At 40.2% G+C, this 23,108-nt stretch overlaps 1 protein-coding gene across 2 annotated transcripts in view; it reads right to left on the bottom strand.

Moving 5' to 3' along the window:
* The window catches only part of mtmr4 (myotubularin related protein 4), a 53,985-nt gene that overhangs the window by 12,354 nt on the left and 18,523 nt on the right, over nt 1-23,108 (bottom strand). The window contains exons 1-7 of one of the 2 annotated variants that reach the window (XM_004911769.4): nt 21,589-21,784; nt 18,114-18,200; nt 8,091-8,207; nt 7,004-7,086; nt 5,405-5,571; nt 1,909-2,005; nt 549-662 (exon numbers count right to left, since the gene is read on the bottom strand). In XM_004911769.4, the coding sequence (XP_004911826.1) occupies nt 549-662; nt 1,909-2,005; nt 5,405-5,571; nt 7,004-7,086; nt 8,091-8,207; nt 18,114-18,200; nt 21,589-21,636 (713 nt within the window). In that variant the 5' untranslated portion in view covers nt 21,637-21,784. Of the gene's footprint in view, nt 1-548; nt 663-1,908; nt 2,006-5,404; nt 5,572-7,003; nt 7,087-8,090; nt 8,208-18,113; nt 18,201-21,588; nt 21,785-23,108 lie in introns of those variants that run through there. The other variant, XM_002935193.4, reaches the window with a different exon arrangement.

Raw genomic sequence — 23,108 nt, 5'->3', positions numbered from 1 at the left:
ATAAGCTGCCGAATCGGTCTAAAGGACCGATATAGGCAGCTAGAATTGGTCTGTGTATGGCCACCTTTACACAGCACAAATTCAAGCTCAACATTATGGACTGGAGGCTGCAATGGGGGATTGTATCTGAAGGTGTATGTGTTGCATTATGATAATGAAAGTGCTAAAAGGCAGCAAATTAGATATTTATTAAGGCTACATGTAATGGAACACTAGGCTAATGCCAGAGGAGGTTGATTTCGGCACTCCTATGCTGGCATCAGTCTTTCCCTTTGCTTGCACCCAAAGACACTGCATGAGCCCAGGTGCAGGAACATGAAGCAGATTTTGGCACCAAAATGGATATGCACTAATTTGGGTAGGGAAATCTACTCCGTGTGCCTTCCCCCACCTGCCAGAGGCAATGGCTCCAGGTGCAGGCACAGGGAATGGCTGATGCCAGTGTAGGACCGATTCTTGGCCTGAGCTAATCTGCAGGATGAGGATCCTGCCCGTATGCCATTAGCCATACATACAACCGTGGCCTAAGAAATCAACTGCTTTCTCACCTGTACACAACAACAGGGATGCGCTTCCAGGATCTGAAGGAAGCAACATTCTCCAATTCCTTATCAGTGATCCAGACAGGTACAAGAAGCTTCTGGGGATAACTTGGGCAAAGTCTGAAAATAAATAATATGTTAAATTTAAAAGCCCCAGTTACACAATGTAGCAAAACTGATTCTCTCCCTCAAAGAGGCAGACTGCATTTCCAACCTAATGCTATCCCACTAACCGTTACATGCCCTGCATGCAGTCTGTATAATTAGCAGCAATAATCATACCAAGTTTTGAATCTGGAGCAGCTATTCGCTATAAGTGTTACTTGTGTTGTGACAAATCCACCAAAATCAAAGGTGCCAAAAACAACACTGTGCCAGTTGGAGCTGTAAGAACAAACAGCAGTGCTTCAGTAACAATGATCGGGTTCCCTAAGGCATACACCATGCAATCTCCCTTTTCCTGTGCTGCAATCAGAAAGCGAGCAAGGCATTCTTGTCTAAATGAAATCTCACTGCAGTGCTCATTTCTAAAAAGGCAGGAGACACCGCAAACTCTCTACCTGTCCGGAGACTCACCAAAATCCTTTCAGGGGACTAGATCTATACTATTCAGAACAGTTAGGAGGAAGATTGCAGGGAAGCTGCATGGGGGAATCTTTATAAACAAAATCCAGGGTTAAGGGCTCTGGCACACTGTTCGCGGGCGACTAATCTCCCCGAAATGCCATCCCACCGGCGAAAATGTAAATCGCGGAAATTGCCTTGAGAGGAAACTTCCGCGATTTCACTGAAATCGCGCCGCCGCGTATGCCATCCCACCGGCGATTTACATTTTCGCCGGTGGGATGGCATTTCGGGAAGATTAGTCGCCCGCGAACAGGGAGATTTGTCACGGGGCGACTAATCTCCCCGTGTGCCAGAGCCCTAAGCATTATTGTGTCAATGTTTTGCAAGTAGAATAACTATCTTACAGTAGCTACACTACAGCGCACTACACTGCAGTTATTGAGTTTATTAAATTCTGTGCTGAAAAAACTCATTAGAATGGAGAGTTTTTTTTTTTTATAATATTCTGATAATGAATATTCCTCAGCAGAACATTATGGAACAGAATACATGAAAGCCTGAGTCAAAGTGTTGAATGAACTGGAGTGATGCATACACTCTACAAATGCTATAATACACTGGCCAATGAGCAAGGGACAGAACTGTGCGTATTCGAGTAGGATGCAGACTTTATCTAAGATATGTGAGAATCTCACACAAGGCTGTAAAATTAAGAAAAAGGTTACAATACAACACCTTGCATGTAAGAACATAAAGTATATATTTATTAAAAAAGGTAATTTACATTTCTGTTCCTTACTTGTAATTGTTGTTAATCTCAGACACTCTCCAAGCATTTTGCAAATCAAAACCCATGCGTACCAGTTCCATCTGAAATCGGGACTTTACATGGTCACCTAAAACAGAGCATGGACCAAAAGTGCAATTAGCAAGTACTCAATGACACACTTGTTTAGTTAAATAAAGTAAAAGGAACACATGCACCAATAAGCAATAAGAACAAAAGCTTGTTCTCTAAGCACAGGTGGTGACACTTCTGGATGTGCACAGAATGCAAATAAAGGTGCAGTACTCTGTAGGAATCTTAGCATGTTTACACTGAAGGCAATACAACACTGTGACCCACAATGATTAGCAAAGGGTTGATGTTACAATCTATACTACAGAGAGGCAAATTGTGCTGCCTGGCTCAGCTTACCTCCACTTCATAGGTCCAGCCACAAACTATGCTAGGTCACAGGCACATGATCTGACCCTGTTTAAAAATTGTTGCATTTGCAACATTATGGGTACCATGCAGGAATAGTCATTCATATAATGCCCTGTATCTGCCAAGTGGGAGGAAAAAAAAAAACTCAGCTCCCTGGAGCTCAGTCACAGTAATAAAGGAAAGTCAGACCAATTGGGAAGTGAGTAGAAGTTACTTTGGGCTTGTCTGCCCCGTCAAAATGATAGTTGTTACCCGGCTGTACCTACAAAATGCCAGAAATGTTTACCAAGTTCCACGGCAGGAAGCCTATTGCTGATTTGTAGCTAGCAAGTCACCTGTGTGAATCAGCCACTGTGATTATTGCCTAACATCTGTAGCTTTAACAAACTAAAAATCTTATGTAAAGCACAGCAAATATGACTTTGGCGCTGAGCCTGCTTTAGACACAAGGGAGAGAGACAGGTTTTAGTAACCTTTTATAGAAAGCTCAGCTCTATCTCTTGCTGCTAGTAAAATCTTACAAAGTGCTCTCCTTTAATTACAAGCCTGTGGGCTCTTTGGGTAATAGCCGAGTTTGGTGCACAATATACTTTGTTTAATGGATAACGAAAAGCTATTAAAAAATTTACAGGGCATTGGCACACTTTGGGTACTTTTAATCTCACTTTAAACCATTTTAAACCGCTCAAAAATGCAAAGCCAGATTCCCTAAAGCAGTCCCCCAATACTCATGGCAGCAATTGTCAGGCAAAACTAGGGGCTTGTCTGGTGATTAAGGCTGATGTCCCATGGAGCATGGAACCGCTCCAAAATGCCTTTCCACTGGTAACAATAGGAGTCGCTATTGGAAAGGCCTTCCCATTACTTCGGTTTTCTGAAGCTGTAATGTTGCACAACTTCGGAAAACCGCAGCAATGCAAAGGGCCTGGTGACTTCTATTGTTGCCGGTGGAAAGGCATTTCGGAGTGGTTAGAAAAATGATGTTGTATATACCGTGTTAGCAGACATCTATCGCAGGTGACTATCAAGCTCTGTGGGACATCAGCCTAAAGGGCACATAAATACCATAATGTTTCCACTTAGCTTAATATGATTAACATATGTTACAAATTAAGGGTAGTGCAGTTTTTAGCATACCTCTTGCATCTAGTTTCTCCAAAAACCCAAAAATGCATCTACAGCACCACCCTTCCTGGATGTTTAGCAGTCAGAAGAGCCACAGCCTTTTTCTAATTAGCCTAAGCTGGTGATGTCAGGGAGTGACGAGCAGAACTCTGCAATAAAACTCTGCACCCAGCCTAAATACGTCCCACCCTGTGTCTCACCTTTCCCTGCCTGATGAAACTGTAATGATTTCCTATTAGGTTTTCTTACTCCAGCCATGATAATGCCTTTGCTTTCTTTGATTAAACTGTGTTGAAGCTTAACTTCTAGCGTGTCCCATTATCAGGTATTAGATCCCACTCCCATCAGTTTTATTTGCACATATTTAAACTGCATTTAACAACCTCCATTAAAGCAGCAGATCTTGTATACTATGGTGTGGCCCTTCTGCTGCCAGCAACACCCTTCAGCCAGAGATTGAGCAAAATGTGATTTAAACACAGCTGAAGGTCCACCTCCTGATGTACTATTGTAACTAGGTGGCCATTCAGCTGTCAAAAAACACCAAGTAACTTCAGCCAAGGAGCTGAGGATGCATGCATTTCTTATTCTTCAACAGGAAGGGGGGGCACACATGGGGGAACATGCTATTTTGTCAGTATCCAATAGCACAAGGTGGCCCTCCAGCTGTTCCTGGTGACCTACCTTCAGGGGCACCACTCATATGGAGAAACATGTAATTTTCCAATAGCACACATCAAAAGATGGCCCCCCAACTACCTGAATAACTACCTCCAGATAAGATTGCATAGTACTTGTTATGTAACAGCTGGTGGATCTTATATATGTTTTTGGATAGTAACAAGAAAGAATGCCCTTCAGTGTCAGCAGGCAAGCCCACCATCTGTCACAGTTAGAAGTTCTTTGAAAGCTGTTCAGTTGTTCTGTAACAGCAGGAGATCCATTTAGTTACAATAGTACATCAGTTATGACCATGAAAGAATGAAAGGACATGCATAGGCTGAACATTGAGCGCAAAGGATCTCTCTGCTGTTTTAATGTAATAATATTTTTAAAAGATAAAGCACAATTTAAAGGAAGGTAAAGTATAATATTAGGAGGTGAGGCAAACACAATAGGTATACTTAAGGCAAAGGGCACATGAGGCACAGGCTCACTTTCATTTTGCCTGCATTTCCCACATAGGTAGAGCAAAGCCAATGCTCTCCCATTCGCTTAGCAGCACTGACAGGCACAGCATAGCCTGTCTGCAGAAGGACTGAGCAGATATTGGTGCAAAAATGCATAGTTTTGTACTTCCACGCAGATATCCGCTTAGTGTGTGCACACAGGCCGACGCTGTGTCTGTCAGTGCAAAGAAACAGCTGAGCAAAGGGTAGCGCATCGGCTTCTTTCTGCCCATGTGGAAAATGTAGGTGAAAAGAAGCCGAGTCTGCACCTTGTGTGCCCTCAGCCTTAAAGGAACAGTAACATAAAAGATGCAAGTGTTTTAATGTAATGTAAATAGGTACTGTTGCCCTGCATTGGTAAAACAGTGTGCTTGCTTCAAAAACACTGCTATAGTTTATACAAAAAGCTGCTGTGTAGCCAAGGGGGCAGCCATTCAGCCTGAAAAATGGGAAAAGGCACAGGTTACACAGCAGATAACATATAAGCTCTTACACAGTATAGCAGCAGGACATTATATTTTAATAACTTTAAAACACTTTCAAGTTTGATTTTACGGTTCCTCCCAAATTGTGTGTAGACATTAGGGGCTGCTTTGATGCCAAATTTTCAGGTTACTAAAAACTCCTGAAACAGCCCCATGTACCACTGCCCAAAAAGCACAGAAATAAAAATAAATAAAAACCAGAAAGAAATCTGTCATATTAAACAGCTGCGTTATTAACAGAAGGGCCGGTAGATTTGTTCCTACATATGCAAATTATATTAGCAATAAACTATAAATTAATATTACCAGGGCGACAAAGGTGTATAAGGGGCTCCTCCTCATCTGTGCAAATCCCCTGGCACCAGGCATGATAGGCAAATGCAAAAAGATCTTCTTGTTTTGCTGGGCGTAATGTGGCTCTGCTCAGTCTCTTCAGCCATTCCTGGCATTGCTTAAATGTGGAAAAGTGGCACCTAGCAGGACAATGTGCACAGTAGAAATGTTGAGTTTATTATGAGAATGATAGGCCTTTAACACCCTTTTATATACACGTGCACACAGAGAAACATATTGTAGCAAATGAGGATGCATACATGTGACTAAAGCTGCCCATACAAGCTTTCTTATGATATTTGGTGCGTGTATGGTGGGTCGGTGTCATATCGCAAAAGCCTTGGATACCGGTCGTCTCGTCGATTGGGCGGGACAAAAGATTTTGATCAGGCACCATTGAAGGCACCCGAGCAAAAGCTGTGTTTGGGGCTGAATTGTCAGATAGGGGTAGAATTCCACCCTGAAATTGCGCCCTGAACGTTAGTGGAGGGTACGAATGATCTTTCCTGCAACCAATGGTCGCAGGAAAGATAGCAATTGTAATGGCAACTTTAAAGAAACAGTTTGGTCTAAGAATGAAACTGGGTAAAATAGATAGACTGTGCAAAATAAAAAAAAAAAATCTGTAATATAGTTAGGTAAAAATGTCATCTATAAAGGCAGGAGTGGGCAGATGTCTAACATAATAGCCAGAACACTACTTCCTGCTTTCAGCTCTCTAACCTTTTAGTTTGTGAGCACTGCATACTCAAGGTGAGGCCTTACCAGGGACCAATAAAGATGCAAAATTATGTTTTCATCCCTTGAGTCAATGCCCTTTTTTATACAAGACAGCACTTTATTTGCTTTAGTAGCCACAGAATGACACTGCGTGGAATTAGACAACTTATTAACTACAAAATCCCCCAGATCCTTCTCCAGTAAGGAAACCCCCAACACACTACCATTCAGTAGATAGTTTGCGTTTATATTATTTCTACCAAAGTGCATAACTTTGCACTTATCAACATTGAACCTCATTTTCCAGTTTGGTGCCCAGTTTCCCAATTTAATCAAATCGCTCTGCAAAGTGGCAACATCCTGCATGGAACTTATAGTTTTGCACAATTTAGTGTCATCAGCAAAAATAGAAACAGTACTGTCTATGCCCACCTCCAGGTCATTAATAAACAAGTTAAAAAGCAAAGGACCAAGGACTGACCCCTGCGGTACTCCACTACCAACATTGGTCCAATTAGAAAATGTTCCATTTACCCCCACTCTTCGTAATCTATCCTTCAGCCAGCTTAGAGAGCTGTAAAGGAGGAAGTAGTGTTCTGGCCATGATGTTAGGCATTCGTTCACTCCAGACTTTACAGATTACATTTTTGCCTAACTATATTAAAAACATTGTTTATTTTGCGCGGTCTATCTATTTTACATAGTTTCATTTTTACACTGAACTATTCCTTTAAGACGAGTGCCCGCCTCACATTGACATCACACACAGTGAAGCCGATACTGCAGCTGTTGCTCTGGTAGGAGAAATAGAGTTTTGGTTTTCACTGGGCACACATAATTTTGTAGTAGTACCTGACTACTTTAGAATCCTTGCATATGATCTGCAGCTGGAACATGTCCCGACTCTCCACTGCCTCAATCATCCTTAAAGGCACCTGCAAAGACATTTCCTCAGTTAGACATAATAATGTATAAATCTGAAAGCATAATAATTTTGGTTAAGCCTATTACTACCCGTTAGGAAATCCTAGAGGACATGATATGTGGATTAATAAAATTTTTTGGACTTTGACAAGAAAATCTCTTGTGTCAGTCATAACCACAATCTCTCTCTCTCTTTTCCCTGGGGGATAAAAGCTGCAGAGGAAACAAACGGGCAGAATGCAGTTAGGCCAAGGAGGGTTCTGGGAACAAAACAAAAACAACTCTTGTACAAAGCAGACACAGTACATTAATGATAATGGCACACAGGACAATTCCAAGCATCTGTCACCTGAGCACTTTTCAGCTCACCGAGTGGCTGACAAAATGCTTGTAATTTTTTCCCCATCCATTCCTACGCAAATTTCCACCACTGCTGATGCAGGCAATCTGTTCTGGAATGAATGGTTGGAGGTGATTCAAAGTTTTCATTCCCTTTAAATATACCTCTCACAATGCATATAGTACACAATACAACACAATACAGAGCTAATGGAACATCTATTATAAAGGTGTCCATACACTGCTCATTTAGTAATTGCTGGGCATATTAGGGAAAGATGCAAAGTTGGTGATATCGGATTGATGCAATCTTTTGGCTCGAGGGCTAAATGATGGAATCATAGTGATGATATATAAGTGGGGTAGGCCCGTCTAAAGGCCCCATACACAGGCTGATAAGATGCAAACCAGCTCCCCCTGCCCGAACGCTCCTGCCCCGACACGTTATATTTACGCGCTCGGGGAAGGTCGTCGGGTGGGGGGCCCTGCGAGGGGAGTTGGGGGGGGTACGCTATGGGCGCGGGCCCCGGTGGGCCCTCCACACCCCAGTCTGACCCTGTATATATATATATTCTGAAATGGAACCTGTCGCCTTTTACTTATAGTAGTGTAAAAAGCTGCTAACAGCAGTTTTAAGCCTAAGGTGAACATATGCCATTTGGTTGTCATGACTTACATTGATGACAGAATCTTTGAACTTGATGTGCAAACGGTAATTAGAGATAGCTATGACTGCATCATTTGCGCTTCCTAAATATTCCACTCCTTCACCTGGCAGTACTGGGAATGGTACCTGCAGAAAAATACATTTCTCATGAAATATGTGGTGATTAATTATATAATTATCTTCCAATCTGATTCTGCACAAAATTATTAGTATAATCTTTAATTTATAGAACACTGACAAGCTAAATGATTTATAGAGGATGTTTATTAGTCACATCAGTCCCTGCCCCAGTGGTGCTTACAATCTAAGCTCCCTATCACACACAATGGTAGCCAGTTACCTGCCTGGATGTTTTTGGAGCGTAGGAACATAGCAGACTATCTAAAGGAAACCCAAACAGACACATAAACTGCAAACTCCCTGCAGACAAATGACCAAGTTGGAATTTATGACTGAAAAAAAACCTGTTTGTAAAAGTCAATCCCTTGGGCTTTGAAAACTGAATATAAAATTCAATATATATTATACAGGTATGGGACCTGTTATCTGGAAAACCCCAGGTCGTGAGCATTCTGAATAAGGGGTCTTTCTGTATTCTACCGGCCTGTGAGGCCCTGCTAACAGTTTTTTAATTAGGGTGCATTGTGCTGCCACCTTCTGTTCAACTGCTGGGCATGTAGCTCCAGGTGGCACAAGCTGTACTTAAAGAGGAACTAACCTAGAAGTAGGCTAGAAATGCTGCACATTAGGTTTGGGGTGTCTGTACCAGCCCAAGGCAACCACATCTCTTAAAGGAGAAGGAAAGTTACATAACCTCGAGCGATCCTCTTCCTTCTTCACGCCACTTGCGCACGCGCAGTAGATTTAAAAGCAGAATGTTAACAAAGAAGACGGCTTTTTCACTCTACTGTGCATTCGCACCCCAAGATCCCAAAAATAGAAGAGAGAAGGAAGAGGATCACTGGCTCGCAGCTACCCCGGGCTGGTGCAATTTTCAGGAGCATTAGCCCAGGTTATAAGGTAAGCGATTACAATCAATGGGGGGTGCCTAACATTTGGCACCCCTGAGTGAGTTTTACCTTTTTTTCTCTCCTTTAAGCAGGGAAGATCTGTGACTTTAAAGAGGTCCCCAGTAGCACCCCATCCCCCTTTCTACTGATTCAGAGCACATGCTCGGTCCTGCTATCACTTACCTGAGCTTAGGGAGTGATGCGCAATACACTGTATATATAGAATATTGAATAAACACATTATAGGGGGCCAGTTTATATATGTTCAGATAGCACCAAGATGGAATGCTAGCCTGTGAGTGGATTCTTAAAAAAAGGGCACATTATTTAGAACAGTAGATTAACTTTTTTTTTTTCTTTACAAGCACTGAAGATCATATTGACCTGTAAGTATTTCACTTTTAGGGAATTATTTTAACTCCAGCTAAGTGGAACTGCCATAGGATTCAATGTTACCCTGTCATATACTAATGCCTTTATGGCTAGGCTTGAAGAACTATAGATATTTAGACACATTGACAAATAATTCTGGTTCCTGATGAAGCATAGTGGTTCTCCACGTGAAACGCCTTGAACAATTTACTCAATAAAGAAGTATACATCTGCCAACTTGCCATTTGGTGGCATCTTAATTAAAAAAAAACTCTGTTACACTATTTTGGAATTCTATTCGTTCCATGTGTTACAGCCCGTTTGGAGTTCTACAGCATCTTGGATGGTGAGAGGCTGAGCATAACCAGTAGGATACACACAAATTGTTTGCTACACACCTTGAATACATCGGGTGAGTTGTTTGACTAACTGGGTGCATTGGTGAAGGCCATTTTTTAGTCACTTTGGCACTATTTTGTGAAAATGTTTGTTAAAGCCAAGAGGTTATATTATTGCCATACACACTTAAATATACTACACTATGTATATTTCATTTTGCTTCCTTGTAGTTCCACTACATCGTTTCACAGTTTGATTTCCTACACAAAGGAGAAATTATAGGAAGCTGCAACTGAAGAGTTGATTCACATGGAAGACCACATTTAAGCGCCGAAACATTTATTCATCCATTGGTATTTTTATACATATATCGTGGACTTCACCAGCCATTGCTTGACATGGTGGAGATGCATTGATTATGTTTTTGTATTATGGTGGGGCAATGTTGACTTCTTTCAGCAGTTCCACTGTAGACTGAATGAGGTACATCCCTCTATCACTTTTTTTCTTATGTTTAATCCCCAAAGCATACATTTCCTTGATGTTTTGATTTATAAAGCCCAAGATGGACTAAATCTACTGATCGCAATCTGCATTACACTAATCAACAATCACCTCATACTAAAAAGTCCATTTCAGTGAGCAAATGTTCTAGTGTACAGAGATTGGTAAGTGATACCCAAGAAAATAATTTTGTGAGAAATGATCATGCAGAAAAAGTTATTCAGCAAGCCAAACAGAGGGTTAAACAGTTAGAGAGAAATAAATAAACAGTTACACAGTTTCATGCTAATAATGAATTTGTATGAACAGTGTTACGGAAACATTGTTATATGTTACAAAATGCACATCCTACAGTAAAGGGATTGGATTGCCAGGTCTTATCTCATACTGTGGAGACGAAACTTTTGAAACTTCCACATGCAAGTTGAAACCAGAGATAAACACTTTCTTGGGAGACAAGTCCAAGGGAATGTCTCCATGTTTAGGATATATGCACTGTCCTTGTGTGTTAAAGCAGAGATCCCCAACATTTTGGCATGCAAATGTACATAACAGTTAGGGGGCCACACAAGCATGCAAAAAGTTCCTGGGGGATGCCAAAAAGGACTGTGACTAGCTTAGCTATCTGGTAGGCCATATGTAAACTGGCAGACTCTTTGTGGCACTACACCTTGTTTTCATGAAACCAAAACTTGTCTCCAAGCCAGAAATTCAAATATAGGCACTTGCTTTGAGGCCACTGGGAGCAACATGTTATAACAAGTGGTTGGTGAGCAGCATGTTACACATGAACCACTGGTTGGGGATCACTGTGTTAAAGGGTAAGGAGTTTATCCATCCACACACTGGACAGAAGATATAGCTACAAGGTTATTACACGTGTATTTCTAAATTTGCAATTTATGTTCTGATCTGTCTCATCTACATGATGTAGGTTTCTAGGTGGGACCACACAGGAGTTCACATGTCACAAAGTTCTGCTATAAATCTGGCCAATACTTCATTACTTGTGTCAAAGCAAAGTTAATACCTCAGAGCAACTTAAAAATGCTACTAGAAACTGTACCACCCTGAAAAGGGGAGGAAACAAGGAACGGAAAATTAGATTATTAAAATCATATCCTTTAGGTTTGAATTAAGATTATGATTTGTTTCTATTCATCTAATTCTTATTTTGTTTTGTCTGACTATTGTTACCTCGGTCTATCAATGAGGTCACTTCCTGCATATCCCTTTAAATCAAACATGGGTAATGCAGTTTTGTATTTGGCTTGAAAAAGGTCTTGTAGCCTGCCCGAAATGTCGCTAATTGTGATGTGACAATATTTAAAGTATGCATTATCCTAGTGCTGCTTCAGTTTTTTGCTAATTTATATCATTTGGATGCGGGTTGGCATTTCCTACAGAAGTGTAGCACCAGACTATATTGCTGCGGTGAGTCGCACATGACAATATATTACTCCTGGGTGAGAGGTTAATGTTAAGCCATAATTGTATTGGAAAGGACCAGCACTCCACTTCTATCCTGCAACATGATTTATCAAATAACATGCTGTATCCAATACAGGATACGGCATGTTATATAATAAATTATGTTAAATGATTAAAGTAGTGTAGTATAAAGCCTTTCCAATTTATAAACACACACATAGCCAATCACATAATTCAGTTCAGCAAACACCAGCCAGTGCAATACTTGCACTTTAAAGGAAACTATACCCCCAAATAATGTCCGTCTCTATAAAAATATATTGCATAAACAAGCTCATATGTAAAACCCTGCTTCATTTAAATAAACCAATTTCATATATACTTTTTTTTAGTAGTATGTGCTATTGGGTACTCCTAAATAGAAAATTGCCATTTTAAGAATTAAGGGCCGCCTCCTGGGATCATAGGATTCACAGTGCACACAAACAAGCCAAGGCACACATACATGCTAGGCCCCATCAGCCAATGAATGGACAGAGTTCTGCCTTTTGCTTTTACACTACTTCCTGTTACAGTTAGAGCTGCATTATTTCTGGTCATGTGATCTCTGAGGGAGCACACAGCCCATCACCAAATGGTGGATCAAGAGAAAGGATGTAAAAGGGCAATATTTACTGATATATATATATATATATATTTCAGTTTGGTGAGATTCTTTAATGGGTCATTTGTACAAAAAAGAAAAAAAAACAATTCTGTGTTTCTTTTGATAGAGGACTTTTCTGTAAGTGCTTATGGCTGTATTTACATAGACCTTTCTGATAAAGATTACTTAGTTTTTACCTTTCTTTATCCTTTAAAGGAAAAGGCAATGCAAAATATATTTTTTGCATAATAAAAGAAACCAAAATTCTAAGCAACTTTGTAATATATATATATGTATTACAAATTTGTAATGATTTTTGAGTTACTGGTAAATAATTACTATTAAAAGCAGTGTCCTGTCCTTTTTTATTCTCAGCCCTGGCGGCTCTGACTCTTGAAACAATATAACACAAACAGCAGCCTGACAGACCTGACTTGCTGGAGGAGACTGACCTTTGCAACATTGTTTAAAAAGTAACAACCAGGAGTTCAGCAAATGCTGCTTTCAATAGCAATTACATTTACAAATAGCTTTTAAAGCACTAATCATTTTTGATTAATTCATATTGGAAAGTTGACTTATGGTTTCTTCTTCTTATTATTTTTTGGGTGGACATGTCCTTTAAATAATCAATTATATAGTTTAAAAATGTTATACCATCTAGGTTTTTAGTATCCACCTCTCGGCAAACTTTTTTGTGACAGCTTTGCGTCAGAGTCATTTATTTTTAAAGACAGTTAACAAAGGAAGCACACACTAATGCATGAGACCTACACCAACTCCAGTCTGACACACAGATTGCCGCAAAGGGATACTACAGTACAACTCTTTTGAATTATACAATATTTAGAAATCTTCGTATTTCTGTGAGATGAAGTTCATATTAAATCATTAATTCATTTCTGCAATAGTTTCCCTTTAAGCCACAGAAATATAGTGCCTCGGCCTTGCCTGTTCACTTGTACTTCTCAACCAGTGAAGCCTTACCACTAAACTTGCCACCTTTTCAAACTTACAATACCCCCTGGGTGGGCATGGGTCAGTGAGGGGGTGTGCCCATGACATGAGGGGCAGGGTAATGACAAATAAAGGTACAGAAATGGCATCGGCGGCTGAATTAGAAGGTAGCTTTGTGAGATGAGCAGTCAATCTGTGGGCTACAGGGGGAGCACAGATTGGGGATTTGGGCTAACTGTTGGCAGGATGGAGGTGAAGGACTGGAAGCAAGTACACTGTTTTCAAATTTGTAAATGGTGTGAAGTTGCCTGCAGGAGGAAACTTTATGCGACTTCAGAAAACCAAGTGATGCGCAGGCATTTCCACCACCGATTCCTTTTGTTGCTGGTGGACAGGCATTTAGGAGAGATAAGAAGCCTGTGGTGGCAGAGATCTATCACGGGTGGCTAACCTCTGTGTGGGACATCAGCCTTGGTGTAGTGCATGGCCAGGTCATACACTGTGCAACTGTTCTGCTCATGGCCTGTTTGTTTTGCGTGGGACATCAGCCTAACGCTCAGTAACAAACGTAACGATTGCCATACTAATGACCTACTTTAGTACAGTCAAAAACAGGTTCTATTTGTGAGTCTTTATCAAACCAGCAATAAAAGGAATGCCCTTTGGAATGCATTACCAAAGCGTGCAGAACAGATAATGCAGTGGAATGAACTTACATTGGTAAACAACAGTGTCTGAGTTGAAATTTCCACTAAGGTTATTAAAGTTAATAATTTGAAACTTAACGTTGCAGACTTTTTGCCTATTTATTAAACATGACATTGCAACAGTGCATACACAACCATAAATGTACGTAGTCAAAATGTTCTCTGCAGACATGCCTGCCATTTTTCTGGAAATATCACTGTAGCAGTGCTGCTGTGGCAGAACCCAATACATATTACATACATACACGCTGCCTTATTGCAGTGCATCATTTCAATGATTGTACATTGGTTGTAAGTCTGTTCCTACTAGAGTTATTTAAAAGGTTTTGAATTTAACCAAGCAAAAGTATATTTAGATATGTATGTATGTATGTATGTATGTATGTATGTATGTATGTATGCACATTTTTACATGGTGCAACCTCAATACACAACACTGGGCATTTGTACAACAGAGTGTTAAGTACAAGCATGCACAACAAATAATACAATAACCCCCCCATATATAATAAAAAGGCACTAAGTTTGCCTAGGTGTAGTAACCCATAGCAACGAATAGGATGCTTGCTTTTAAACAGGTGACCAGTAAATTCTACCTGCTGATTGCCTGCTATGGGTTACTGCACCATGACAAACTTAGTGCCTTTTATTACATAACCCCCTAAAGACTGAGCGCTACGTAATAAGAGACACAGATGGAAAGAAGTCTGTGCCCCATGAAGATTACAGTTTAAGTGGGTAGGTACGTTAAAAAGTTGCTGCTTTCCAAAATGGGGCACTAGCTTATAGGTGTTAAAACAACCGTGAGTACTCCAAGAAGTATGATCTAAATTTAGTTTTACACCACAAATAGCTTGGGTACTTATATTGGGATCCTGATCTAGGCCTTTCTAAAGCAGTGAGGCACACTTCTAAAGTCTCAAATTTAGTGAGTAGTATGGGCACCCCTTGCTCCACATACGTGGCAGTAGTTATATCTCCATAAAAAAACGCCTTTCCCTTAACTAATATGGGGAGTGGTGCATATAAAACACTTTACATGTGATGATCTGGCATAATTGCAGAAATATGCAGACGAAAGCATTTTCCCGTGATAACCCCAGATCCCAATATTAGTTAAGGGAAAGGTATTTTCAGGAGATTAGCTGCCCACACGTATTGCAGATACTCTGTGGCTGACAAATCTCTTTGTGTGCCATTGCCAAAAAGCGTCTACACATAACATTCAAACTGTTTCTATAAAAGAGATAGTGTAAACAGTAAAACCTATACCCCAAGTAATTTAAATTTTAGTCATTATTTTCTTTAGTTACAGTCAGAGTGTTTAATACAATAGGCAAGGGATGTCTCCTCACTTCCTGCTGTTCCAATTGTTCAGATGGTCGGACCAAAGGGACAATGTAGACTGAGCACTCTTTGTGGGACTGAGCATTAGACCGTAGAAGCTCAGCTATCCCAAAAGGCATTGCTTGTCATTGGCCAGGGCTGCATACTCTACAAAATGCAATAGTCTAAATACAGAACAGTTTATGTGTAGCCAATCATTGTGAGTACCTCCTGGATAATTTGTAGAACTAATGTTACACTGAAGGAGCAGTATACCCTCTTGTTCAACATGAGCTCAACACAGTCCTTATTCATTGAACATACAGTACTTGTTGCCTATTGTTTCAATCATAAAAAATCTTTAGCTTTTGGTATTTCTCAAGCTAAACAGGAATAATTAAGTCTTTGACTTAATCTCCGTCTTTGAATCTTTTATATAACTTATAACCCCCTCCCTTCGCATTCTTTTGTGTCTGTTGGAGTTCATTTGCAGGAAGATTATCAAATTATCCACCTTGCAATGACCAAATGTGGAGTAGCTTTGTGTTCAAAAGGTGGTATAAGGCCTCTTTAAAAGGGATGTCCCTTTGCCTTGGACTTGCTGTTAGAAAACCACAGATCTATAGATTGCTCCTAACAATAGACATTTATGTTACACAGGAGCTAACTGGGCACCTTAATCTAACTATACCTTAAGGGTGAAGACAAATGGGGGGAGTCACTGCAACTATAAAGTCAGTTGCAGCAACTACCTCCATACACAATATTCAATTTGCTGCGACTGCGTGGTACAAGTCCCTGTGACTTTTAAGATGTGGGATTAGTCACCGTCACTGGATTTTAAAACAATTGTGGCAACTAATCACCCCATCTGTCTTCACCCTCAGTACTATTAATGCATAAATTAGAATAATTTATAATGTTATGAATGAAGACTATGGTATCATATCAGATTACAACTAGTATATCCAGCAGAAACCCATGTCTGCAAATTCCTCCCATCACTGCACATTTACAAAAAAGGGCTATACCTCTTACTTTCCCATGGGAACCATTCATTTGACTTGCTAGTTACTGCAATCTGGCCTGTTTGTCACATCTTTAGGGCACAGGCAGAACAAGACAGCAATGACCAGGGGTTGATAATAAAACCTATTTAGGGGTTTGTATTAAGCTTGCTTTACTTAAACATTAATGTAAAGAAAATGCACAATAATACAAACAATTTAAAGAGGTTTAGGCATAACAGTAAAAAAGTAATCATTTATAGTTGCATCAGTGAAAACCAAGTTGTCAAATATATATATGGTTAGGAATCCAGGCAGGTCAGTCTTTTAGCAAAAAATTATGCTACAAAATCAAACGCGTACACTTTTTAAAGCATCAGACACTGAAGCTTTGAGTTTTCCTGGAATATCAGATAATAATTCTATGTGCTTTCAGAATCCCAGTAATCAATCAGAGGACGCTGGGAGAGAACCAAGGAACACCATGTACAATTACATTGCTAACCAAAGCACCTTCTCTTCATCTTTCATCGGCAGAGATCTGCTTTGAGCAGAGATCAAATGAATCAGAGCAACATACCTCAATTCCTCAATTCCTTAATGGGAGACATTGTGCTCATACATTCCATGTGTATTAAAACCTATAGCTTTCAAAAATGACAAAAGACCAAAGCCATAATAAAAAAAAATGTTAACAGACATTTTAAAAATGCTATTGTCAGGTATTTTATGGCTGTTTGACAGTTTAGCCAGCAGCAAAGAGAGCTTACACCCAACCAACAAGTCTGCATTCTGCTCAAGGTCCTGCCTAGAGATGGCCCTACAGGCAAGGAATATAGTATAGCAAATAGAAGAAAAGACAACGGCATACTGTGATTCAGATTTTTAAAAATCTGCTCTTAGTGCATCAAATGGCTGACATAAAAATGGCCATACAATTGGAATACAAAAAAAATGACCATACACAGACCAACTGCACAAAGGAACGTACACGAATATCCATACGTCTACATTGTTATGTCCGTTTGGTCTGATCATCTGAACAACTCGAACACCAGAGAGTGAGGAGAAACTGCTTTTCCTATTTAGCTTCTCTTGGCTAAAATTTTTTCAGGGCAGAGTTTTAATCCATCAGAACTGAAGTAACTGAAGAACTGTCTAATACCCCCTTGTCATATATGCTCAAATTGCCAGACAGTATGGTCAAAACTGATTTATGTATAGCCAGCTTTGGAGAAGCTATCACCCAAGATACAGAAGTTAGTGAACAGGCTCCTGTGTGCCCACCCTGAACTAAAAAACAGTCACAGATTCAAAGTTTAAAGCTGGTTTTCAGGCTTATGGTACCTGTTGCTCACCAGAATTTTGCAAGATGCCCTTTCGGCCACAACAAAGTACTTAAGAGAAAGAGTAAAATTTTCTTGTTGCTTAGATGCTCATTCATATAATGAGAATGGTTTTCATCCCACTGTAGAAGGGCTCCAGGATACTACCAGTATATAGTAAAAATGTGCCAAATACATGGACATATAGGTTTAAATAAAATGAACAGGTATACAGGAAGGGTAAGTGGTTTCTAATAAAACTGAACCCCATGATTCCCTTTGCATGGGGTGGTGGTATAAGCTAAAAAAAAAAAAAAAAGTGCAGATAAATGAATTAAATAAATGACTGCACTAGTGACCTTTTTAAATATATGTCCAACAGTTTTATTTTCCAGTTGCTATCCTTACCTGCAGTTTTTCCTCCTCCTTTACAAGTTCCCTTGGTGGAAAAAGATCCTTGGCCTGAATGTATTCTAGGCTAGGGGGCTCATCACCCTGAAGGAAAACAAAGCAGAAATCAATACAATCCAAAGGCTCCATATGCAATTACTCATATTGATATTTTGAAATGTATGTGACATTAAAGAGCTGGTAGAACTTCAACAAATATTCTCATAACCAGTATTTTATACATCCTTCTAGGGGAAGGGGTGAATGAAAAATTTGTTTAGGACCAGCAAAGAGGAGCTGCACAATTTTATATCATGGTGACACTTCATTTTAAAAAACCAACATTAATTAGAAAAATGTTAATGACATGGGCTGTTCAGTTTCAGACATTTGTTCAAAGGTGAACTTCCCTTTAAGTAAGAGTTTGTATCATTTGGAAAATGACTGGATGCTCAGGGCTTTCCAGTCTGAGGCCCATGGGCTAGATGCAGGCATTCAATGTAGTTTTTTGGTGCACACCCTGCCCAATGTCTTTGCAAACATTTGTGTACGGCATTTGCATTTTAAAATCCATCACCCACACATACAATTTATAATAAATGAAAATCCTGTACAGCACTGCATTTGCTGAAAGTATTAATGCTCAGAATAAGATAAATAAGAGTTGAAATAAGTGAGCTAGTTTGAGAAGAGGATGGAGTTATTGGTGGAGGAGTAGTATGCTCAGTGCATGCCACTTGATTCACTAGGGTTAGAGTTGTTCAGTAGAAGGAGCTCAATAGTATGGGCTTGGTGCAACTGTCCTATTGTCTTGCCAACTCTAAGTAATAAACGATTACAGGTATGGGATCCATTATCGGAAGACCCGTTATGTGGAAAGTTACGAATTCTGGGAAGGTCATCTGCCATAGACTTTAGAATTTGATAGTCACATGTTCAAAAGCAAACATCTTATTGGTTGCTATGGGTTACTGCTACTGGGCAAACTTAGTGCCTTTTATTACATATGGGGGTTGATGGTTACATGATTTTTTTTAAGAAAACAAATTATGGAAATCCAAATCGCATAAAGACCCGTTATCCAGAAAACCCCAGATCTCCAGCATTCTGGATAACAGATCTATACCTGTACCGACAATAAATAGTGCCAGTTGAACTTTCCCCAATAATAAGTTTGCATGAAAGGATAAATATTGCCAGCAGAATTCCTGATGCTTGTGTATCTACCCCCATAAGGTACCTTACAGAATATCTGCAGCTTCTTTTCTGACAAATAACAACGTCTTGAAAAGTACCTATGTGGCCTTAGTGCCATCAACAAACATTCTTTAGGCTGCAAAACCACTATCCCCATGCCACCCACCATAATGATTAAAAAAAAAAAAAGACAGACTGTATAAAGACAGAAATAGCAAATAATTATGGCAGGCAGATCCAACCCTAAATGTAAATACCTAGATGTACAAACGGTTTGCAATGCATACACAATGTAATATTATGATGACTTTCAAAAAAAGCACTACCTAGGCTAAGAAGAACGGGGTTTGTATATTCTATATTAGGGATCCCCAAACCTTTTTTACCCATGCGCAACATTTCAATGAAAAAAAGCTGGGGAGCAACACAAGCACAAAAACTTTCCCAGGTGCCAATAAGGACTCAGATTGGTCAATTAGTAACCAATGTGGACTGGCAGACTACTAAAGGTTTAGCAATATACATGGTCAGTATGCCTCTAAGTCAGAAATTAAAAAATGGGCAACAAAAGAAAACTTGGACTGTACTTTCAGCAAAGTCACAGCCTGCCTGCAGCTCTGGGTTGTAAACAGTGCTGCACTAACTCATATATACATACAGGCTTGAGATTTGTTATCCCAAACCAGTTATCCAGAAAGTTCTGAATTAAGGGAAGGCCATTTCCCAAGGACTTCATTTTAATGAAATAATACACATTTCTTTTTTCTCTGTAATAATAAAACAGTACCTTGCATTTGATCTCAACTTAGATATAAATGATGCCTTTAAATATCTAAGCTAAAGAAATATATGAATAAAAGTAGTATGTAATTTCATATTACAAGGCAAGGGAAAGGCACCAAATTGTCTGGAAACTCAGCAAGGGAACATACAAGAATAGTGGCAGTGCCTCCCGACACAACAAAAGAATGGGTACAGAGCAGTAGGATAAGCCATTGCATTGAGAGAAGAGCTTAAGTGTGTAGGAAAAATTAAGAGCAAGGATTATATTATACTTATTTTGTTCCGTGCTGTGTTTGGCAATATGACAGCCCAGCAGGTATACCAGAAATAAAAGAGAGTAAGGCCCTGCAGTGAGTACACAAGCAGACACAATATCAAATCCAGGCAGGGTTTCCCCAGCAAGGGAGTGGCTTATAGGGATTTACCATCGCAGGATGCCCCCCCTTCATTAAGTGTATAGCACACACACATACCCATACATTCCCATCCACTACTAAATGTTTACTCCCAGCATCTTCCCTTTAACCTGTAGTTCTCCATGGTTACTAGGAGATGTAGTTCGTGGATGCCCAAAACACAGGTTGCAATCTACCAGTATATCTTGAGCTAGTAACGACTACATCACAGAAGCCCTGAATTGTCCAAAAAATGGGTCTTGTTCAGTTAAAAACACCACTTTAATATCTTTCCTTGTGATGCTCTGAAATGAACTTGCACTTGAGGTGGCTGACCCTCATGCAGGATTTAGAAGACAACCCCACTCAGGGAAATATCTGAGCCCCGTTGTAATTCACAAACAGCTTGGGGGGGGTAGAGGCTGTACAGGTATGGGATCCGTAATCCAGAAACCCATTTTCTCTGTAGTAATAAAAGAGTAATTTGTAATTGATCCCAACTAATAGATAATTAATTCTAATTGGATGCAAAACAATCCTGGGTTTAATTAATCTTTTATTGATTTTATAGTAGATTTAAGGTATGGAGATCCAATTTACGGAAATATCCCTTAGCTGGAATAGCCTTGGTCCCTAACATTCTGGATAATGGGTCCTATACCTGTACCTGTGGCATAGACCCTAGTGAAACAGGAGCACAGAGATATCCCTCACAAATGAAAGGCAGGCCTTTAAGGAATAACAGCATCTGTGTTGCCCTCCCTGCAGAGCTCTAGCACTAAAAGAGTAAACACCACTGAGGACAATATAACAACCAAAGGCACTATCAATAGATGGATAGACATCACTCCAACCATCTGGAATGGGGAAGGAGCAACTTCCCAGCGGTTACACTACAATTCCAATCATTCCCTGCTAGCTTATGTTTAAGCCCACATTATTTATTGTAAGGGACTCCTGAGCAAACCTTGGTGCCTAGCAGCTGTATTTGGATAACTGCCGTCCCATCAGGCAGCCTATAATGAAGTGTGAAGTATTGGGGACTTGTAGTCGTACAAGAGCTGGGGACAAAAAGCAGCCCCTCCCCCGCCCTGTGCCCGAGCCCACCCAACACTCACGAAGCAGCTGAGCACCGAGCAGTGTGGGCGCGGCGGGGGCTCACTCATGCTGACAGCTCGCACCCAAGGGCTGGGCCGGTGTAACCATCGCGTCGCCTTCTTCGTCTTGTGCAGCCAGAGCCAGCTCACTGCGGCCGCTCCATCGCCCAGGCAGAAGGGAGGAGGCAGGGAGGGAGGGGCAGCTGTTCCAGCTGTCTGTGAGCCCTCCTCCCCTGGCACACACCCCCTCCCATCTGCCGGCTAAGCAGCTCGCATTGGCATGGCAGCCACACACACGAACAGCCGCCTGCTCACACGGGAACAGAGGCACGGCCGGGCACCGGGCAAAACAGCAAGGTCACCTGGCCTAGTCCTAGCACAGACCCAGCGCACCATCTGCTGGAGGAAGAATGTCCTAATATGGACACCGTACCTCCTCTTTCTGCTAACTATACAGAAATAGCGGAGCCAAAAGCTCTTTACCTGAATGTACCGGCTTTATTCTATACATCAGAGACAAGCAGATAGTATCACATGCCCAAGTGCTATAGGGAATTATAGGTTCTGCCTACGATTATAATCTGGAGGGGAGGCATTTGTAAACTGTATATATTATAAATTCAAAAAATATAATATTGAACGCTCCAGGGATAACAGGTATCCTAACTGGCCTTGTCCAATCCAAATACAAAATTCATACTTGTGTAGCTGCAGTGGGATATCCCCAATATTGAATGGGGTGCTAAAGACACACAAAGCAGGATTAGGCAGCAATTGCCCCATTGTGTTTGTGTCTCCTGAGCACAGCACTGAAAACTGGGAATATCCCACTGCAGGCACACAGGTATTTAAGTCTTTATTTTGTATTATAATACACAAGAGCTATGAATATCCTGTAAATTATATAGGGGGTAATGTAGCTGCTATTGTAAATTATAAGGATATTAGAAGTTTCATTACAGGCCACAGAACTCCAAGGTAATATTGAATATCCTCATACAACAGGAGGTATATTATTATATTATACAAGTTTCAGAAAGTGTTGCCAAAACATACATCACTAATCACCATTTATAAGATAACAGGATATTCATGGCTCTTGTGTACTGTATATGGAAAAAATGTACCCTATATTTTAATATATAAGCATATTGGAAGTTACCAAGAAGTTCCATGACCAACCTATAAAAGCACCAGTATGAAAAATCCCATTTTCTACAACCAGTACAGCAATGGCATCTGCCTGTCACCACACACAGGAGGAAGATTACACAAGAATAAGCAAGTTTAAAAAAGAAAAACTATATTTTGATTTTTTCAAGACAACCTAAGCTTTCTAGATCTATTTTTTTTTTTTTTTTTTTTGCAACTCCAGGTTTTTAAAGAGATTTAGGGTTCTAAATACTGAAAAAAAATCTACAATTACAGAGAACTATATCATAAAGTTATTTTATTAACTAAAACTGAGTTGGAAAGTCCCATGTCTTCTAAAGCCACCAACGCCAAATATGTATAGTTTAGGGAGATTCCTGACTTATATA

This window comes from Xenopus tropicalis, chromosome 2 (assembly GCF_000004195.4).
Source record: "Xenopus tropicalis strain Nigerian chromosome 2, UCB_Xtro_10.0, whole genome shotgun sequence".
In the NCBI taxonomy this organism is placed as follows: Eukaryota; Metazoa; Chordata; class Amphibia; order Anura; family Pipidae; genus Xenopus; species Xenopus tropicalis.
Note: the sequence above shows the minus strand (reverse complement) of the source record. Positions and strands in the feature narration are given on the sequence as shown.